Genomic DNA, 19,334 nt, shown 5'->3' with positions numbered 1-19,334 from the left:
ACAGACAGACAGAGGTGGGAGAGAGGAGGGATTGAGAGGAGAGGAGAGGAGGGAGGGGAGAGAGAGTCAACAGACAGACAGAGGTGGGAGAGAGGAGGGATTGAGAGGAGAGGAGGGAGGGGAGAGAGAGTCAACAGACAGACAGAGGTGGGAGAGAGGAGGGATTGAGAGGAGAGGAGGGAGGGGAGAGAGAGTCAACAGACAGACAGAGGTGGGAGAGAGGAGGGATTGAGAGGAGAGGAGGGAGGGGAGAGAGAGTCAACAGACAGACAGAGGTGGGAGAGAGGAGGGATTGAGAGGAGAGGAGGGAGGGAGAGAGAGTCAACAGACAGACAGAGGTGGGAGAGAGGAGGGATTGAGAGGAGAGGAGGGAGGGGAGAGAGAGTCAACAGACAGACAGAGGTGGGAGAGAGGAGGGATTGAGAGGAGAGGAGGGAGGGAGAGAGAGAGAGAGAGAGATGAGAGGACGGGGAGGGAGGGGAACGAGAGTGGATGGGGTAAAAGAGGGAGGGGAAGAGAGAGGAGGGATGGGAGAGAAAGCGAGAGGAGGGAGATAGGAGGGAGAAAGAGAGAGAGAGAGGGAGGGAAAGAGAGAAAGGGAGAGGGGGAGAGGGGGAGAGGTGGAGGGAGTGAAAGAAGGGGACAGAGAGAAGAGGAGGGGGGTAAAGAGGAGGTAGAAATGTAGAAACAGAAGGAGGGAGAGAGAAGGGGGAGGGAGGGAGAGAGAGAGAGAATAGAGAGACGGGGAAAGAGAGAACTGTCTGTCTGTGAGTCTCATCTTTTCATCTTTTCCTCTTTTCATCTTTTCCTTTTTTTAAATTTTTTAATATTTATTTTAAATTTTTTACCTTTATTTATACAGGTTTTTCTCATTGAGATAACATCTCTTTTCCAAGAGAGACCTGGTCCAATAACAGCAGGGGGAACATCGTTTCAGACAAAACAACTTACATACACTAACACAACATTAAACAAAACTATAAACACAGATACAGTATAAAAAACACATTTTACATTAAAAACATGAAGGTCATGACTAAAAACAGCTGGCCTATAAAGAATTACACTCTTCTATGATATATACATCGATCAAGTGTTTAAATTCCACCAACGAAACTAGATCATCAAATTTCTAAATGTTTAGGAGAGATTTCCAGGACCACGGAGCTGAGTAACTAAAACTATTTCTATTTCTAGACAGTGTCAACCAATTTCCCATTAACAGCAATGTATTGATATAAGCATCATTTGGTTGACGCTCAACTTTTCCCATTGCTACCGCAAAACCTGATGGGAGCATGGCCAATTGACATGAGCATCAATTGGGTTAACACCACATGTTTTGTTTTGATAAGCATCAATTATGTTTATGCCTTCAGAAAGTATTCATACCCGGATGACTTACACATTTTTTTTGTTATGTTACAGCCTGAATTCAAATTGGATAATTTTTTTTTTTTTAACCATCTGCCTACAATACCCCATAATGACAAAGTGAAAACATGTTTTTAGAAATGTTTTAAAAATGAGTAGAAAATTAAATACAGAAATATCTCATTTACATAAGTATTCACACACCTCAGTCAACACTTTGTAGAAGCACGTTTGGCAGCGATTACAGCTGTGAGTCTTTCTGGGTAAGTCTGTAAGTGCTTTCCACACCTGGATTGTGCAACATTTGCCCATTATTCTTTTCAAAATTCTTCAAGCTCTGTCAAAATGGTTGTTGACCATTGCTAGATAACAATTTTTAGGTCTAGTCATAGATTTTAAAGTAGATTTAAGTCAAAACTGTAACTCGGCCACTCAGGAACATTCACTGTCTTCTTGGTAAGCAACTTCAATGTAGAATTGGCCTCGTGTTTCAAGTTATTGTCCTGCTGAAAAGTGGAAAGCACACTGTACCAGGTTTTCCACTAGGATTTTGCCTGTGCTTAGCTCCATTCCGTTTCTTTTTCATCGTGAAAAACTCCCTAATCCTTGGTGATTACAAGCATACCCATAACATGATGCAGCCAACACTATGCTTGAAAATATGGATTGTGGTACTCAGTAATGTGTTGAATTGGATTTGCCCCAAACATAACACTTTGTATTCAGGCCAAAAAGTGAATTACTTTGCCACATTTTTTGCAGTATTACTTTAGTGCCTTGTTGCAAACAGAATACAGTACATGTTTTGGAACATTTTAATTCCGTAAAAGCTTCCTTATTTTCACTCTGTCAATTAGGTTAGTATTGTGGAGTAACTACAATGTTGTTGATCCATCCTCAGTTTTCTCCTATCACAGCTATTAAACTCTGTAACTGTTTTAAAGTCACTATGGGCCTCATGGTGAAATCCCTGAGCGGTTTCCTTCCTCTTAGGCAACTGAGTTACGAAGGATGCCTGTGTCTTTGTATTGACTGGCTGTATTGACACACCATCCAAAGTGTAATAATAACTTCACCATGCTCAAAGGGATTTTTAATGTCTGCTTTTTTATTTTTACCCATCTACCAATAGGTGCCCTTCTTTGCGGAGAATTGCCAACATCCCTGGTCTCTTGTATGTGTGGGGTACAGAGATGAGGTAGTCATTCAAAAATCATGTTCAACTCTGTTATTGCACACAGAGCAAGCAACATATGTGACTTTTTATGGACATTTTTTACTCCTGAACTTATTCAGGCCATAACAAAGGAGTTGAATACTTACTGACTCAAGACATTTCAGCTTTTCATTTTGTATTCATTTGTAAACATTTTGAAAAACTGAATTATGGGTTATTGTGTGTAGGCCAGTGACCAAACATCTCAATTGAATTCATTTTAAACTGAAGGCAGTGTATGCCGGTATTCACATGGAATGGTGTTTTTCATTTTTACATTCCAAGAAGGGGATTATCAGGCGAAGCCTCGTAATTCAGTCCCATTTTCTATGAAGGAGAAAGACAGAAAAAAGAAGAGAACCACAAGGGCAGGAGGAAGGCCAGAGCCCATAATCATAGTGCATAATCGACGGGCACCTGTGTTCACTTTAAAGTTGTCTAAGAGAGTGTTATCTCTCTCATAATAATAGTATTGAATCCTCTTTTGTTCCTGTGTTCTGTGAAATTATAGACATGTTTTATGTTACCGCATTCCATTGAGGTGCACTCATAGAGCGTATATGGTTCATTCATACATACACTCAGGGCTTTTCAACGCCGCAGGCATCTCACTGACGTTCACAAGAATGTGCCTGTTGTTGTGTATAGATCAATCAAGTGTTTTGCTGAGAACTTGTTGTGAACTTTGACTGGCTGGTCGAGAACAACATTGACTTGTCCTGTCACCCTGTCAAGGCCCCACCCAGCCATCTCAATGAGGTTGGAGTGAGGACAAGGGAGAGGAGGGGTTAGGTTGAAGAGAGGAGGGTGAGTTTGGAGTTGGGAGGAATGAGAAGTGGGTAGAGGAGGGATGAGGTTGGAGTTGGGTCAGGTCACTAGGGGTCGATGACAACATGTTATGGCTCTTCAGATGTTTCTTTGTTGTCTCTTGTTTTAGCTATAAAGCCCCTTGAGAGGGGAGCTGAGTCAAGTCCATGAAACCGAAGAGCATTCCTACTGTACAGAAGAGGCCATGTGTGACATATTTGTGGATATTGGGGTAGTTTATAGTACAGAAGGGCAGAAGTGTCTTGTGGCATGCAAAGTTCGATCGAACAGTGAGGGAGATGTTCACACCTTTATTCAGGACAGCCTTTCCAGGGTTGATGGGCACGCACATGTAAAAAGACCATCTGTAGGTTGTGACTGGCGTATGGTTTGATGGGTTCAGCTCAATGAAAACCTGCAGCTACTTGCTCAATCACAGCTGAACCTATAACCAACTCGTGGGGTGATAAGTACAAAAGGTACAATTTGTATATAGCCCACAGATCAATTGCATAAGTTATGGCTAATAACTTCTAACTAATATATCTTCTAAAGTTATTGGCAAATGGAACGCCTGACTCATACAATAAGTGTCTCAAGAGAAGGTTTAATTGACTGGCGTGAGCTGGTGAGTACGCTGTCATAGAAAGTTATGCTCGTATGAATTTATGATCTAAAAATGAGATTAGCGAATCACCCATACCATAAATCAATATATCTGTAGCAGCATATGCTTGGCTTTAGCTGTATTCATGCCATGTGATTCTGATCAGATCATGCTGTCAATTAGTGTCAAAATACAGAGCTGGCCTATCTCAGCCTGCCTATCTCAGCCTGCCTATCTCAGCCTGCCTAGCTCAGCCTGCCTAGCTCAGCCTGCCTAGCCCAGCCTGCCTAGCTCAACCTGCCTAGCTCAGCCTGCCTAGCCCAGCCTGCCTAGCTCAGCCTGCCTAGTTCAGCCTGCCTGTCCTCACTTTGCTACAATATGTTCAATTTAGCTAAAAGCATGTGGCTGTTCAGTCAGTCAGTCAGTCAGTGTTGTGCAGCAAACTAGCGTAGCCTGAAGCTCTGTTGTGTCATTAACATTCCTGTAGCTGAGGGGAGGTGGCTCCTTTAATGTTTTGAATGTTCTGCTACATGATAAAACAGCTCGGCCTGTCACCTGGGACCTGAGCGGCACACTCCATACCCCCCCGTTGACCCGTCCTTGTTGAACTGTTCCTGGAACTACACCTCTCAACACTCAACTCTAACAACTAGTTTGTGCTGCCAGTAATTTAGAAAACATCTCTCTTTCTCACTCCTTCTCTCTGCCTGTCTATCTTTCTCTCTCTATCTCTGTCCATCCTTCCATCTCTCTCTCTCTCTCTGTCATTCTCTCTCTCTATCTCTCTCTCTGTAATTTAGGAAACATCTCTCTTTTTGTTATTTCTCACTCCTCTCTCCCGCTTTCTCTTTCTCTTTCTTCCTTCCTTCCTTCCTTCCTTCCTTCCTTCCTTCCTTCCTTCCTTCCTTCCTTCCTTCCTTCCTTCCTTCCTTCTTTCTTTCTTTCCTTTTCCTTCCTTCCTTCCTTCCTTCCTTCCTTCCTTCTTTCCTTCCTTCCTTCCTTCCTTCCTTCCTTCCTTCCTTCCTTCCTTCCTTCTTTCTCTCTCTCTCTCTCTCTCTCTCTCTCTCTCTCTCTCTCTCTCTCTCTCTCTCTCTCTCTCTCTCTCTCTCTCTCTCTCTCTCTCTCTCTCCACCCCCTCTCTCACAACACCAGATTATAACACTGACTCATCCCTTCACTGCCAGATTGATAGACGGTCTGTTTTTATCTGAAACATGTTAATTCACCCGGCTGACAAAAACACTTAATTCCCTTGGCAGACAGTGCTAGATACATTTAAAGTGATTATCTTGCTGATGGACGTGAGAGACACAGCATCGTGTTCTCAAGAGGCCCGGGATGTCATGTGTGGTCTCCTGGCATTGGTGTGTATGTGTGTTCGTGAGCGCATGTGTTTGTGCATGTGCAGTCCTGCCCTGTCTGTCTCTCTTACTGATTCTGACGTGTGAGGTATTTTGTTCACCCTCAGGTTAACACTGAGTGGCGTTCTTTAAAAACACTACTGCAAAACAAACGGGACCCTATAGGTAACCAGATCTGATGCTATCAGCTAATGTTGTTGATTGCTTCTGTTTACCAATCACTGAGAGTGTGACCTAGGGCCAACCACTTGAGCCCTGGAGCTCTGCCCAGATTCACTCTGCACTAATTATTGTGTGTGTGTGTGTGTGTGTGTGTGTGTGTGTGTGTGTGTGTGTGTGTGTGTGTGTGTGTGTGTGTGTGTGTGTGTGTGTGTGTGTGTGTGTGTGTGTGTGTGTGTGTGTGTGTGTGTGTGTGTGTGTGTGTGTGTGTGTGTGTGTGTGTGTGTGTGTGTGTGTGTTCGAGTTTGAGTGGTCACACGTTTAACGACTAGATTGGAGTTGGCCACTCCTGCCATATCTTACATATTGAAGTAGCCCCCAGAAAGACTCAAGAGAGTTCCAACCTAATTCAGAATAAGACATTTTATTTTTCAACAATTACAACGAACAAAATATTTTAAAATCATATTTATATCTTACATCAGCTGTACAGAGATGACGTGTTTTTTTCTAAATGATTCTGGAACAAGAACTGAACTAGAAAACCGAAGAGTATTTAAGTCGATGAAAAAATATTTGTCAATACAAAATAGAAAAGAAGACGTTGAACTGAAAATGGAATCCATAATATTGTATCCTGATGCAATGTTTAGGCCTCTTAACTGGTCACAAAGTATTTTACAAAATAATACCATGGCCTCTTATAATAGCAAAAAAAAATCTTGGCCTCTTTGGTTCCATGATTAGGTATAATACATTTGAACAGAACTCAATTTGCTTTCTATAAAAATAACTTTTTTTCCAATGGCAGTTTCTTTATTTTTTAACTAATCACGCAACTTTTCAGTGCAAATATTGTAACTATCATTCACTTTGAAGAGGAAGCGAAAGATTACATTTCAAGTACTGGTAATAGTTAATAACTGCAACTAAAATTTCTGTTTGTCTGGTGTCTGTGGGTCAATACTATACATTGCATAGCTCATGCGGCACTTATATTTAAAAAGGATTGTGAGCAAGTGTCGGTGTACCACATTGTACTCTTTAAAGGCATTTCAATCTGCAAGTGCTATTTAATGTGCATTAGGAAGTGCTATGCTGCACCAGGACTTTAACCAAACAACATGGCAACTCTTTCGCTTTTGATTTCCTGACTGGAATGAGAGTGGAAACTGAGAGCTACAGCGGTTGAAGAAATGAAACTCTTCCCGTTAAAAGTGTGAACAAAAGAAAGGAAGGATTCAAAAGGAAGTAACAGAAGGTCAGTGTTTCTTCCCTATTGTCACTGTTTCACGTCACCGCCTAAACTCCCAGGTTTTGATGACAGCTTCAGCATTCGCATGGTGTGTTGGAATGTGTTTTTATGTTCCACTCACTCTTCTGACACGGAAGCCATTTTGATTTCCGGACGCTGGCCCGTGAAATGAAAACTGTTTTGTATAAAAATGGTATCTTGTGACACATCAACAAGATGTATTTCTTGTTAGAAGTGCTGAAGTTGTATAAGAGGTGAGTTGTCGGTGCTTTCACTCTACGTTTTGCAGTCATACTTTCTTGAAAGAGGCGTGGTTGGGAATCGTCTATCAGCAAGTGCACCTCCGTCATAATCTCAGGCTCTTTTCCACCTTCGTCAGAGTATCGAAAATAGAACTCTCCATTTTCAGAATAGAAATGGCAATCTTGGAAATATATATAATGCGATAAGTACCAGCTAGTTCCAATCCCTCTGATAATGACACCGACATGAATTGGGTTCGAATTATATGTTCACATGTTGGCAAAAGAAAAAAGGCTTTGACCAGAGAATATTATTAACAGACATAAATATATATACAAGTGTTTGTTCAGGCATATGTGAGAATGAGTGTGTAGGATATGCGTAAATGAATTAAGTTGTGTGTGCATGTGCGAATGCCTTATGTCCATAAATATCACTTTGATTTCTATAATTAATTTTGGAATATCTTTTTCTTGTTTACAAATGTTCATAAAAGTCCACTTGAAGCACATGCGGTCTCAACTCAAGCGCATCCACACTCCTCCACGATCATATTGGGCACGTCTCTCTTGACGATGTTGTATTCATCGTCGAAGTAGAGCATTGACATGGTGCTGAGCTTGGTGGGGATGCAACAGGAGTTCATGGAGCCTGGGCTCATGCCTCTCATCCGATACTGATTGACCACTGCAGTGTGGAAGGACGACGCCGACCCTGGTACTCCCGCCATGTACGCTGGACAGTTGCCCTCGCAGTAGTTCCCAAAGTACCCCGACGGCGCGATGATCCAGTCGTTCCAGCCGATGAGGCGGAAGTCTATATAGAACTGCTGCCTGCAGCACAGGCTACTGCTCCCGTCACACTCCAGCCCCCTCTTCCTGATGCGGTGCTTGTTGTCCGCTTGCCGGGCCTGTACGACTAGAAACGGCCTGTGGGACTCGTCGTTCTGGTTCACGAGGATCGGTAAGACCGCCAGGTCCTCGCAGCCCTCACAGCGCACGTCCAGGTTCTGTCGCCGGCCGCCCTTCTCGAACACCATCTGGATAGCGTTGGTCAGGGGGAAGGTGTGCCAACCGCTCCTCTTCAGCTCGACACGCTTTTCCACCAGGCTCCACTTGCTGCCCAGGCCAGGCTCCTGGTAGTACACCTTGACTGTGACCTTCCTCCGCTGGCCCTTGTCCAGGGTGTTAGGAAGCAGCCTTAAATACAGCCACAGGGTGGCCTGGGTCACATACAGGTGCTGGTTTCCCTCGTTAGAGATCAGGAAGAATAGGCTGGATTTTGATGATACCAGCTCATCTGGGAAAGACAGGAACAGAACAGGAAAAGTCTGTTAAAAGTCAGTTTAAACCTATAAAGGTTAGTATGGCAATGCTAAAAGAGGAGATAAACACACAGATTCATTGGCTATATGGTGTAAACAAACATCTTTCAAAAACCTTACTGCTATTGGACAAAGCGTCAAGAAGATACTACCACACTGGGTGGTTCCAAGCTTGGATTGTTGGATGAATAGCTGGACAAGAACTGGACACATTGGGAACAGTTCAACAGTTTGGGATTAAATTGAGATGGACGGTTACTATGGCCTGGACTGGTACTAAAGGGATTTGGTGGATGGGTGTACACTGGGAGATGTCTCTAACAGAGACACTCAACCTCTTCTTGGTCCAGTGCCTGTATTCAGAAAGCGTCTCAGGGTGCTGATCCAGGATCAGTTTTGTATTTTAGATCATCATGAATAAGAGGGTGGACCTTTTCCTAGATCAGCACACCTACTCTGAGACGCTTTATGAATACAGGCCCTGGTCTTGTCACATAGGCCTACATGAGGACTGCAATGACAGCGCAGCATCAGCAGGTTCCAGTTCCAGTTCCAGCTGGCCCTTGCCTATAGGGAGCCTTGACCGTGACAATGACAGTACAGATCTGGGATCAGGCCCACTTGAAGTTGCCCCTGGCCCTGAGTCGGGGTGGGTATGGGGAAGAGGGCTTATCAGAGCCAAGTACAAAGGCTCAAAGGCTTTGCTGTGAATACTGAAGAAAAACGAGAGCTTACTGAGCCTAACTGCTTACACAATGCACAGTAATGTGATGTAAAGGAAGCAAATGCATGGTAAAGCCAGGCACATTGAGTGAAGAGGAGCAGAGCTTCACTGTGGATTTATGATGAAGGAAAAAAGGAATTTACATGAAACTAGCTGGCCTTCCCAACAACCCAACTATCACCACAGAAACCTTTTTCTGGCTGCACAGTGTGTGCCAATGTTTAGTCGTTTTTTGGCTTGTGCCATATTGTTTTCATGTCTGGGTAGGTTCAGGTTCGGGTTCGGGTAGGGTCAGGGTCCAAAGTCAATTTCAAATCTAACGTGCACTTGTCACATGACATGACCAAAGCAACTCCTACTCTTCCACACTCTTCAGTAGCCAAGGCAGTAACCAAAATAGATGGTTTCTCCCCAGTCCTCCAGTGAGAGTGAAAACGTCTGACCTGAGAGACCGTCAGCAGCTCTCTACGTGGATCCTCTGTGACTGTCAGGTGGAGGAAGGTGGGAAAACGCACACATGTCAAGGGTCACCTCTCCAGCCTGAACACTGAGCTGTGATGCCTGCCTATCTGCTTGCCGCCCCCAAAGCGAGGGGACCCGACCTGGGCGGGCCTGGGCCCCATCATCAGGCATCAGCTATAATGGAGGCTGCTCTGGCCTTCCCAGCCAGTCTCCATCTGCACTGCCTCACACATCACAAGACAGGTCATCTCCTTGTTATTACTAAACTCAAAGACTTAGTCAACAGACAGCTATAGACCACACGCTGACTGTACAAGTACCAGGCCATGGGTGGCAGCACAGCTGTCAAGACATGACCATCAATAAGCAAAAAGGTAAGACCTAGTGTCTCCCGATTGAAATGGAGGTTCTATTTATCTTCTGTTTACCAATGGATGACTTTGATATATTACTGTATCGGTTATTTCTTCTTTCAACAGGGGAGGGGGAAGAGGGGGCTTTGTGAAACAAACCTAAGGGGTCCATGTTTCACTCTGTGAGTAAAGAGGGAAATTGTCTCAGATGGAACAGGATACTCAAGAACAGAATACTCCCCAAAAAGACACATCCAATCAGAAAGGGGTTTGTCAGGTGCTCTTATGAGAGCTCCAAAGCAGTATACAGCATTCTTTCTTTATCCTTCTCAGGGACAGAAACAGAGTTGCAGAGAAAGCGTCTTCAGATGCTATCACTATAGCTGACATTGTGGCATCTTTGTCGGGCGACTGCTGTAGTAACCGTACGCAACAACGGCAAATACAAGGTCTAACAGGCAAGCATGACGAAGTCAATGAATACTGTGCAGGCAGGAACCAAGTCCCACTCTAGGACTATATAAGGGAGATGGTCCCTCACACCATGCATTCTAATACGGAACAGTCAGTGGCAGTGAGTTCACCATTCCAGTTCACTCTACATTCAGCATGCATGGTCCTGACACAAAGCGCTGACCTTATGTAGATGTACAGCCATTCTAAAGCAGCCCTGATTTCAGGTCAGCTTGTCAGGGTTATTCAGCTGTTCCCATAGGAGAACCCTTTTTGGCTCCAGGTAGAAGAACCATTTTGGGTTCCATATGGAACCCTCTGTGAAAAGAGTTCGACAAGGAACCCAAAAGGATTCTGCCTGGAACCAAAAAGGGTTCTCCTATGAGGACAGCAGAATAACCCTTCTAGGTTCTAGATAGCACAATTATTTCTAAGTGTATTTGAGAAGCACCGAACAGGGTTGGCTTTGATCAGCTAACCGAATCATTGACACTAATTGTGTTGGAGAGATGCACAGATGGTCAGAGAAACTCTGGGGTGACTTAAACTGCTATAAGAATAAGAGGCAATGAAAAGTTTGATTTGAATACACGTGGGCCCAAGCAGGTGGCATCATTGATCATTTCCAGTCCCCCCTTCAGCATCTCTAAGCAAATTGTTCTGTGAGCTCTTCTCAGTGCCACGACCAGCTGGCAGCAGCTACCACCCTGGGTAATACTGCCAACTGGCAAGGAGGGCAAAGAGGCACAAGGAAGGCAACCCAACTGAATCTATACAAGTATACAGTACAAAGTTACAGAGCTTTTGTGAGTAATGTGAAAATATTGTGGGGCTTTTCAAATCTTTTTGGAATTGTCCATATCATTCCTTTGAACGTGAATGTGATATTATACCTACCCTTAATCTATTCTATGCCAACCATGGATTGTATGTGTTGTTTTGAAGATGAGTGCTATGAGGCTGTTATGGTGACATTATTTATGAGTCTCTGGGGTGTGAACCTAAGCCTGAGGACACACTTTTTCTATGCTCACACTCTAACAAATGCTTGGTTGTTTGGTTGACCTAACTGCTGGGTTGCAGGTGTTGGGTCACGTTCTTTTCTTTAGAAAACCGCTGGGTTATTGACGCTTGGTTGTTGACACTGGGTTATTGACGCTGGGTTATTGACGCTGGGTTATTGACACTGGGTTATTGACGCTGGGTTGTTGACACTGGGTTATTGACACTGGGTTATTGACGCTTGGTTGTTGACACTGGGTTATTGACGCTGGGTTATTGACACTGGGTTATTGACGCTGGGTTATTGACACTGGGTTATTGACGCTGGGTTATTGACGCTGGGTTATTGACGCTGGGTTATTGACGCTGGGTTATTGACGCTGGGTTATTGACGCTGGGTTATTGACGCTGGGTTATTGACGCTTGGTTGTTGACACTGGGTTATTGACACTGGGTTATTGACGCTGGGTTATTGATGCTGGGTTATTGACGCTGGGTTATTGACGCTGGGTTATTGACACTGGGTTGTTGACGCTGGGTTATTGACGCTGGGTTGTTGACGCTGGGTTATTGACGCTTGGTTGTTGACGCTGGGTTATTGACGCTGGGTTGTTGACGCTGGGTTATTGACGCTGGGTTATTGACGCTGGGTTATTGACGCTGGGTTATTGACGCTGGGTTATTGACGCTGGGTTATTGACACTGGGTTATTGACGCTGGGTTGTTGACGCTGGGTTATTGACGCTGGGTTGTTGACGCTGGGTTATTGACGCTGGGTTATTGACGCTGGGTTGTTGACGCTGGGTTATTGACGCTGGGTTATTGACGCTTGGTTGTTGACACTGGGTTGTTGACGCTGGGTTATTGACGCTGGGTTATTGACGCTTGGTTGTTGACACTGGGTTATTGACGCTGGGTTATTGACGTTTGGTTGTTGACACTGGGTTGTTGACGCTGGGTTATTGACGCTTGGTTGTTGACACTGGGTTGTTGACGCTGGGTTATTGACGCTGGGTTATTGACACTGGGTTGTTGACACTGGGTTGTTGACGCTGGGTTATTGACGCTGGGTTATTGACGCTGGGTTATTGATGCTGGGTTATTGACGCTGGGTTGTTGATGCTGGGTTATTGACGCTGGGTTGTTGACGCTGGGTTATTGAGATATAACCCAGAGGATCAGAAGACTGGAGGCATCATTTAGTAAGGGGCGTGGCATTCAGATAGTTATTTTTAGCCACCTGAGTAAATGTCATTCCTGCTCATCTGTTCTGTTGAATAGCTATCACATGCTATGGTTAAACGTGGACTTCTTTGTAGCTTTAATGATGCGTATAGAAGTGTACAGTATATAAGGATCATTCCCTAATATAAGCATCATTCCCTAAGTTCCCTAAAAGCCTCTGTAAATCCCATTGTTGGGACACAATAAGGTGGTATACCTTATTATAATATGTCATAAATAAAAACATTATTCGCAGTATGATGAACATGACGAACAGTAGTGTTGGAACTGTGACATCCAAATGTATAGATAATATCTTCGCTAACGCTGCAGAGCTTTGCTCCAGAGCAATATCAGTTCCCATTGGCTGTAGTGACCATAACATTGTGGCAATAACAGGGGAAGCCAAATTACCAAAGGCCGAGCCTAAAGTTGTTTATGAGAGATCATACAAAATGTTTCCTGAGGACTTTTTTGTTGTTGAAGAAGTAAAGCATTGATGTTAGTCTGATGTGTATAAGGAGGAGAAACCAGATGAGAAACTTGGAGTATTTGTAAAATGATTCTTGCCAATTGTTGACAAACATGTACCTGTTAAGAAACTAAGTGTGAGAACTGTTCGAGCCCCCTGGATCGATGATGAATTGAAGAATTTCTGGTTCAAAGAAATTATGCAAAACTGTGCCAAATAAGTCAGGCTGCTCAGCTGATTGGTTGACATACTGTAAATTGAGACATTTTGTGACCAAACTTAACATTGATGTTGATGAGTCATTTATAACGAAACCTTTCAATATAGGCAACGATTTCAATGACTATTTCAACCTGTAAAGTAGACAAACTGAGAAGTGAGATGACAACATTGAACAGTGAACCATCATATTTGTGTATTGAAGATCTAATATGGAAAGAGAAGGATTGCAATGTTAAATGTGGTCAAGTTTGAGTAGGAGAGGTTGAAAAGTGGTTGTTATCCATCAATAATGATAAGGCACCAGGTATAGTCAACCTAGATGGGAAACTATTGAGTACGGTAGCAGACTGTATTGCCACCCCTATTTGCCATGTCTTTAACCCAAGCCTAAAGGAGTGTGTCCACAGGCATGGAAGGAAGCTAAAGTAATTCAACTACCTAAAAATAGTAAAGCACCATTTGCTGCGTGTTCTTAGTAAACTAATGGAGAGAATTGTGTTTGAACAAAAACAATGATATTTTTTAGTTAAGTTTAACTACTGACTATCAAAATACATATAGGGAAGGGCACTCTGGACTGACTCAGATGACTGATGATTTAATAAAATACATGGATAATAAAATGATAGTTGGAGATGTATTATTAGATTTCAGTGCAGCCGTTGATGATATTGATCATAATTAGTTATGAAAAAAATAACTTGTTATGGCTTTACACTGCCATTACGTGGTTGGAGAGTTACTTATTCAATAGAACTCAGAGAGTATTTTTCAATGGAAGCTTCTCTAACATCAGATATGTACCGTGTGGTATCCCTCAGGGCAGTTGCCTTGGGCTGTTAATCTTCTCTATTTTTACAAATTATTTGCTACTTGTCTTACAAGAAGCTAAAATCACTATGTGTGCTGAGGATTGCACACTCTACGCATCAGCACCTACAGCCAGTGAGCTCACTGAGACTCTTAGCAAGGAGTTAAAGTCAGTGCTAGAATGGGTAACAAACAACAGACTGGTCTTAAATACATCTAAAACCAAAAGCATTTTATTTGGTTGAAAGTATTCTCTTAGACCTAAACCTCAACTGGAGTTGTGCATAAAGGGTGTGACCATTCAACGAGTTGAAGAAGCTGAAACTCTTAGCAGCAACATTGGATGATCAGTTATCATGGTCAAGTCATAATGACAAAGTTGTTGTGAAGATGGAGTGAGGTATGTCTGTTATAAAAAACATGTTCCTCATTTTCGAAACAAAGATCAACTGTACTAGTTGTTCAGGCTCTTGTCCCATCTTGATTATACTGTCAGGTAATATGGTCAGTTGCAGCGAAGAAAGACCTAGAAAAGCTGCAGCTGGCTCAAAACAAAGCAGAACGCCTTGCCCTTAACTGCACACACAGAACTAACATCAACAACATGCATGACAGTCTTTCATGGTTGGGGGTTGAGGAGAAATTGATTACTTCTCTTGTAGTCTTTTTAAGAAACATTTGTGTGTTGAAAATGCCTAACCACTTGTATAATCTATTTGCATACACTTCAAACAGACATACCGCACCAGACACGCCTCTATGGATCTCTTCACTGTACCCAGACCAAAAACAGATTGAATGCGTAGCTCAGGTATGTATAGAGCCATGTCATCATGGAATGCTCTTCCACCAGAGGTTACTCAGGCAAAATAAAGTCTAGCTTCAAAAGACAGATTTAAAAAACATATCATCTCACAAAGCCTCTCCTATTTCTAAATATCTAATTTAACTGTACTGAATAGAAGAATATTGATATGTACAGTTGAAGTCGGAAGTTTACATACACTTAGGATGGAGTCATTAAAACTAGTTTTTCAACCACTTGAACCACACATTTCTTGTTAACAAACTATAGTTTTGGCAAGTTGGTAAGGACATCTACTTTGTGCATGACACAGGTCATTTTTCCAACAATTGTTTACAGACAGATTATTTCACTTATAATTCACTGTATCACAATTCCAGTGGATCAGAAGTTTACATACACTAAGTTGACTGTGCCTTAAAACAGCTTGAAAATTCAAGAAAAGGATGTCATGGCTTTCGAAGTTTCTGATAGGCTAATTGACATCATTTGAGTCAAATGGAGGTGTACCTGTGGATGTATTTCAAGGCTAATCTTCAAACTCAGTGCCTCTTTGCCTTGACATCATGGGAAAATACTTACTTTGGTGCGAAAAGTGCATATCAATCCCAGAACAACAGCAAAGGACCTTGTGAAGATGTTGGAGGAAACAGGTACAAAAGTATCTATATCTACAGTTAAGAAAGTCCTATATCGACATAACCTGAAAGGCTGCTCAGCAAGGAAGAAGCCACTGCTCCAAAACCGCCATAAAAAAGCCAGACTACAGTTTGCAACTCTACATGGGGACAAAGAACTTTTTGGAGAAATGTCCTCTGGTCTGATGAACTGTTTGGCCATAATACCATCGTTATGTTTGGAGGAAAAGGGGTATGCTTGCAAGACGAAGAACACCATCCCAACCGTGAAGCACGGGGGTGGCAGCATCATGTTGTGGGGTGCTTTGCTGCAGGAGGGACTGGTGCACTTCACAAAATAGATGGCATCGTGAGGAAGGAATATGATGTGGATATATTGAAGCAACATCTCAAGACATCAGTCAGGAGTTAAAGCTTGGTCGTAAATGGGTCTTCCAAATGGACAATGACCCCAAGCATACTTCCAAAGTTGTGGAAAATGGCTTAAGGACAACAAAGTCAAGGTATTGGAGTGGCCATCACAAAGCCCTGACCTCAATCCTATATAAAATGTGTGGGCAGAACTGAAAAAGTGTGTGCGAGCAAGGAGGCCTACAAACCTGACTCAGTTACACCAGCTCTGTCAGGTGGAATGGGACAAAATTCTCCCAACTTATTGTGGGAAGCATGTGGAAGGCTACATGAAACGTTTGACCCAAGTTAAACTATTTAAAGGCAATGCTACCAAATACTAATTGAGTGTATGTAAACTTCTGACCCACTGGGAATGTGATGAAAGAAATAAAAGCTGAAACAAATCCTTATCTCTGCTATTATTCTGACACTTCACATTCTTAAAATAAAGTGACTGACTTAAGACAGGTCATTTTTACTAGGATTAAATGTCAGGAATTGTGAAAAACTGAGTTTAAATGTTTTTGGCTAAGGTGTATGTAAACTTTCAACTTCAGCTGTATATGTGAATAGTGTGTAAATAGTGTTTTTGTTGAATCTTGGTGTCTTTCCTATATATAAAACTATTTTTGTTTTGAATTTATTGTAATATTTTATGTTGTTCTTGTCTATTACTGTTCTGTACTTTGTCATTTATTTGTAGGTTTCTATGTGGACCACAGGAGGTTGGTGGCACCATAATTGGGGAGGATGGGCTTGCGGTAATGGCTGGAGCGGCATAGGTGGGATGGTATCAAATATAACAAACACATGCTTTCCAAAAAATGGCAACTGTTAATTTGACAAAACCTGGATCCCTTTTAGAGATGACCATAGGGGATCCTAATAAACTAAACTCATGGGTGGCCAATAAGATTTAGCTGAAAGCCATGCCCCTAGTAAGACACGCCTCCTGAACATAACCTAAGGATTACATTCAAAAGAGCCCAGCTGCTAGGTACACCCAGTATGAGAGTAACAAAAACCCAACTGATGGTTAAATTAACCCATGTTTGGGTAATCCCAACAAACCAACATGTTGGATTATTCACCCAACCCAACTGGCTGGGTCAAAATAACCAAACATGTGTTCTGTCCACAAGTTAACCAGCGCTGGTTTACCAAATAACCCAAAGTGTTTGCAGAACAGCTTGGGGAAAATAATCATTTAAAACATCTATAAATGATAAACACAAGCAACATTTGGATTTGTTTCGTTTTATATTTCAAGCTATTTGACTGAATTTTACTGTATGCATGGAACCCCCATCAGTTGATTTCTGGTTTCATGCTCCCTACCCTTTAAATACAAATACACAATATTTCAAAAGTATGCTACTACTGTGCCTACTGTAAGGAATTTATGACTGTGTTGTTTTCAAATCACTGACCCTTTCTGTTTTTAGCGGGGCCGGGGATGATGCGAGACATCACCTTGATCAACTGTGTGGTCCAAACTTTACGCGCACCAGACCCAGGTTGGTCTTTGTGTAAAAGTGGTTTTATTTGTAGTTTTTTTGCCTAGTACAATGGAGTAAACGGTAGCTTGCCTGTAATATACAATAATTACACACCTGTCTCTGCGAAACTGATTATCTCCGAGCTTTCCTCCAGCACGTCATTGGCATTGCTGGTCGCGTGTCCATCCAGATTCGGGATTTCTACTCTGCCATCCTCGCGGACTTTACCCGCGTGGAGCTTCCGAAGCGCAGTCACCATCGCCGCCTTCGGGATAGGATGGGTGATGTTGGGTCTTACCCTCATCTGTAACCTGCTCAAGATATGCCTTTTCACCGCCTCCAGAAAGTCTATGTCCACCCGTCCTGATTCCTCCGGCTGACCGATGCCACACGAAGTGCAAGTTTCCTGAGCTACGGTTTGCGTCTCCGTTCCCGGCAAAGGTCTCAAAGATCCCGGCGCCGCTTCTTTGCAGCGGACAGTCAACACACAAGCCACAAATAATGCCGCTTTGATTATACAGTTAATCATTTTCTTTATGAAGAAAAAAAAGTCGTGATATTTAAAGTGCAATAAGCCTATAATTTGTTTTCTACTATAAAAAGTTATGCACAATATCGCTGTCAAATGTAGGCTATTCACTTGGCGTTTTTAAGAAAAAAACGATTTCGAATGAAAATAAATATAAAGTTGTAGAATCCCGTTAGTCCGTATACATTTGCAAGGAGTCCATGCAATAATAAATATTTCACTCAATTCAGGCGCGTTTTGATGGAATTAAATATTCATTTCACCGTAACTTGAAATATTCCCCTTATTTCGTGTCTGTGTTCATTCCCGATGTCTGTCACTCAGTTGACTTCACTTCAGGGGCACATTGGGAGTCAAGTCCGTTCTGCTTGTCTCAATGACTTTGCTTCACCCTTTCAAGGTAACACAATTTAAAAACCAGTAGGCTACCATTATCCGTCAATTGAGTTTCAGTTCAATGCCTGACGTATCATGCCATGGTTTAATTGAACTGCAATCCGCAATAACCATCATTTAGAAACGAATAGAAGAGGACAAACTAAACGAATAGAAAACCACCCATTGGTTGATAAACTCAAGTCAGGATATTCCATAGATGGAAAAAGCTGAAGGGTCGGTCAAATAATAACTTATCGCATATTGTAGCATCCAGTTTGTCATTTGCTTTGGACTTATTCCTTCAGTTTTTGTTCCTGTGTATCCTTATTAAAATGCATCTTAATTGGATTTGCATTCCCGATATGAAATTGCCCTGGTATACTTGAGCATAAAGAGGTCTGATGATCGGACGAACCTTTCTCTTGCTAGGTCGATTTAGGAGCCCTCCATAGACTGAAAGTTTTTATACAAGGAGTTGAAACCACGTGGGACGTCCCACCAACTAGACAGACTCCTAGTATTTGGTAGGAGATTATGCATAGGCTTAAGGTGAACTATCCTCCTTAGCTCTCCTGTCCAGAGAAAATGCTTATGTCCTATGGAAAACGAATTAGGAGAGATAAAAAAAATGACTTAAGTTTTCGAGTAACCAATTGTTTACCAGACTGACTAATGACTTGTGCATAATGCATTGATTTGGGCACAAGATATATTTTTTATTTTACTTTTTTTATTTTACCTTTATTTTACTTGGCAAGTCAGTTAAGAACAAATTCTTATTTTCAATGACGGCCTAGGAACAGCGGGTTAACTGCTGTTAACATTAGCATAGGCTTCTTTACAGTGGAAACGATCTACAATCGTCAATAAACTTCCATTATAAATGGAATTAACATTTAATATGTTCCTTATAAAGCCTGTAGGTCTAATAGTCTAGACAAGGCCATGTTTTAATATAAAACATTTCCATCAACACATGCTATCCAAATGCTCTTTTTTTGTGGCTTTTTCATGAATTAAACAA

General features: G+C 42.4%; 1 protein-coding gene across 1 annotated transcript; it reads right to left on the bottom strand.

The window, feature by feature from the left end:
* Nucleotides 1-5,948: 5,948 nt before the first annotated feature.
* Nucleotides 5,949-18,730, bottom strand: LOC124008293 (inhibin beta B chain-like). The gene is made up of 2 exons (XM_046319452.1): nucleotides 17,518-18,730; nucleotides 5,949-8,321 (listed from the first exon to the last, which is right to left on the bottom strand). The coding sequence occupies exons 1-2, from the start codon at nucleotides 17,930-17,932 to the stop codon at nucleotides 7,546-7,548; spliced, it is 1,191 nt and encodes a 396-aa protein (XP_046175408.1). The 5' UTR covers nucleotides 17,933-18,730; the 3' UTR covers nucleotides 5,949-7,545.
* Between the last annotated feature and the right edge of the window lie 604 nt (nucleotides 18,731-19,334).

The sequence above is a fragment of the Oncorhynchus gorbuscha genome, linkage group LG21 (genome assembly GCF_021184085.1).
Source record: "Oncorhynchus gorbuscha isolate QuinsamMale2020 ecotype Even-year linkage group LG21, OgorEven_v1.0, whole genome shotgun sequence".
Taxonomy (NCBI): domain Eukaryota; kingdom Metazoa; phylum Chordata; class Actinopteri; order Salmoniformes; family Salmonidae; genus Oncorhynchus; species Oncorhynchus gorbuscha.
Note: the sequence above shows the minus strand (reverse complement) of the source record. Positions and strands in the feature narration are given on the sequence as shown.

Excerpts from the sequence above, each read along its gene's own strand:
- LOC124008293 (XM_046319452.1), bottom strand. The coding sequence starts at position 17,932 with ATGATTAACTGTATAATCAAAGCGGCATTATTTGTGGCTTGTGTGTTG. Across the intron at positions 8,322-17,517 it reads AATCAGTTTCGCAGAGACAG|ATGAGCTGGTATCATCAAAA; the intron begins GTGTGTAATTAT and ends TGTCTTTCCCAG.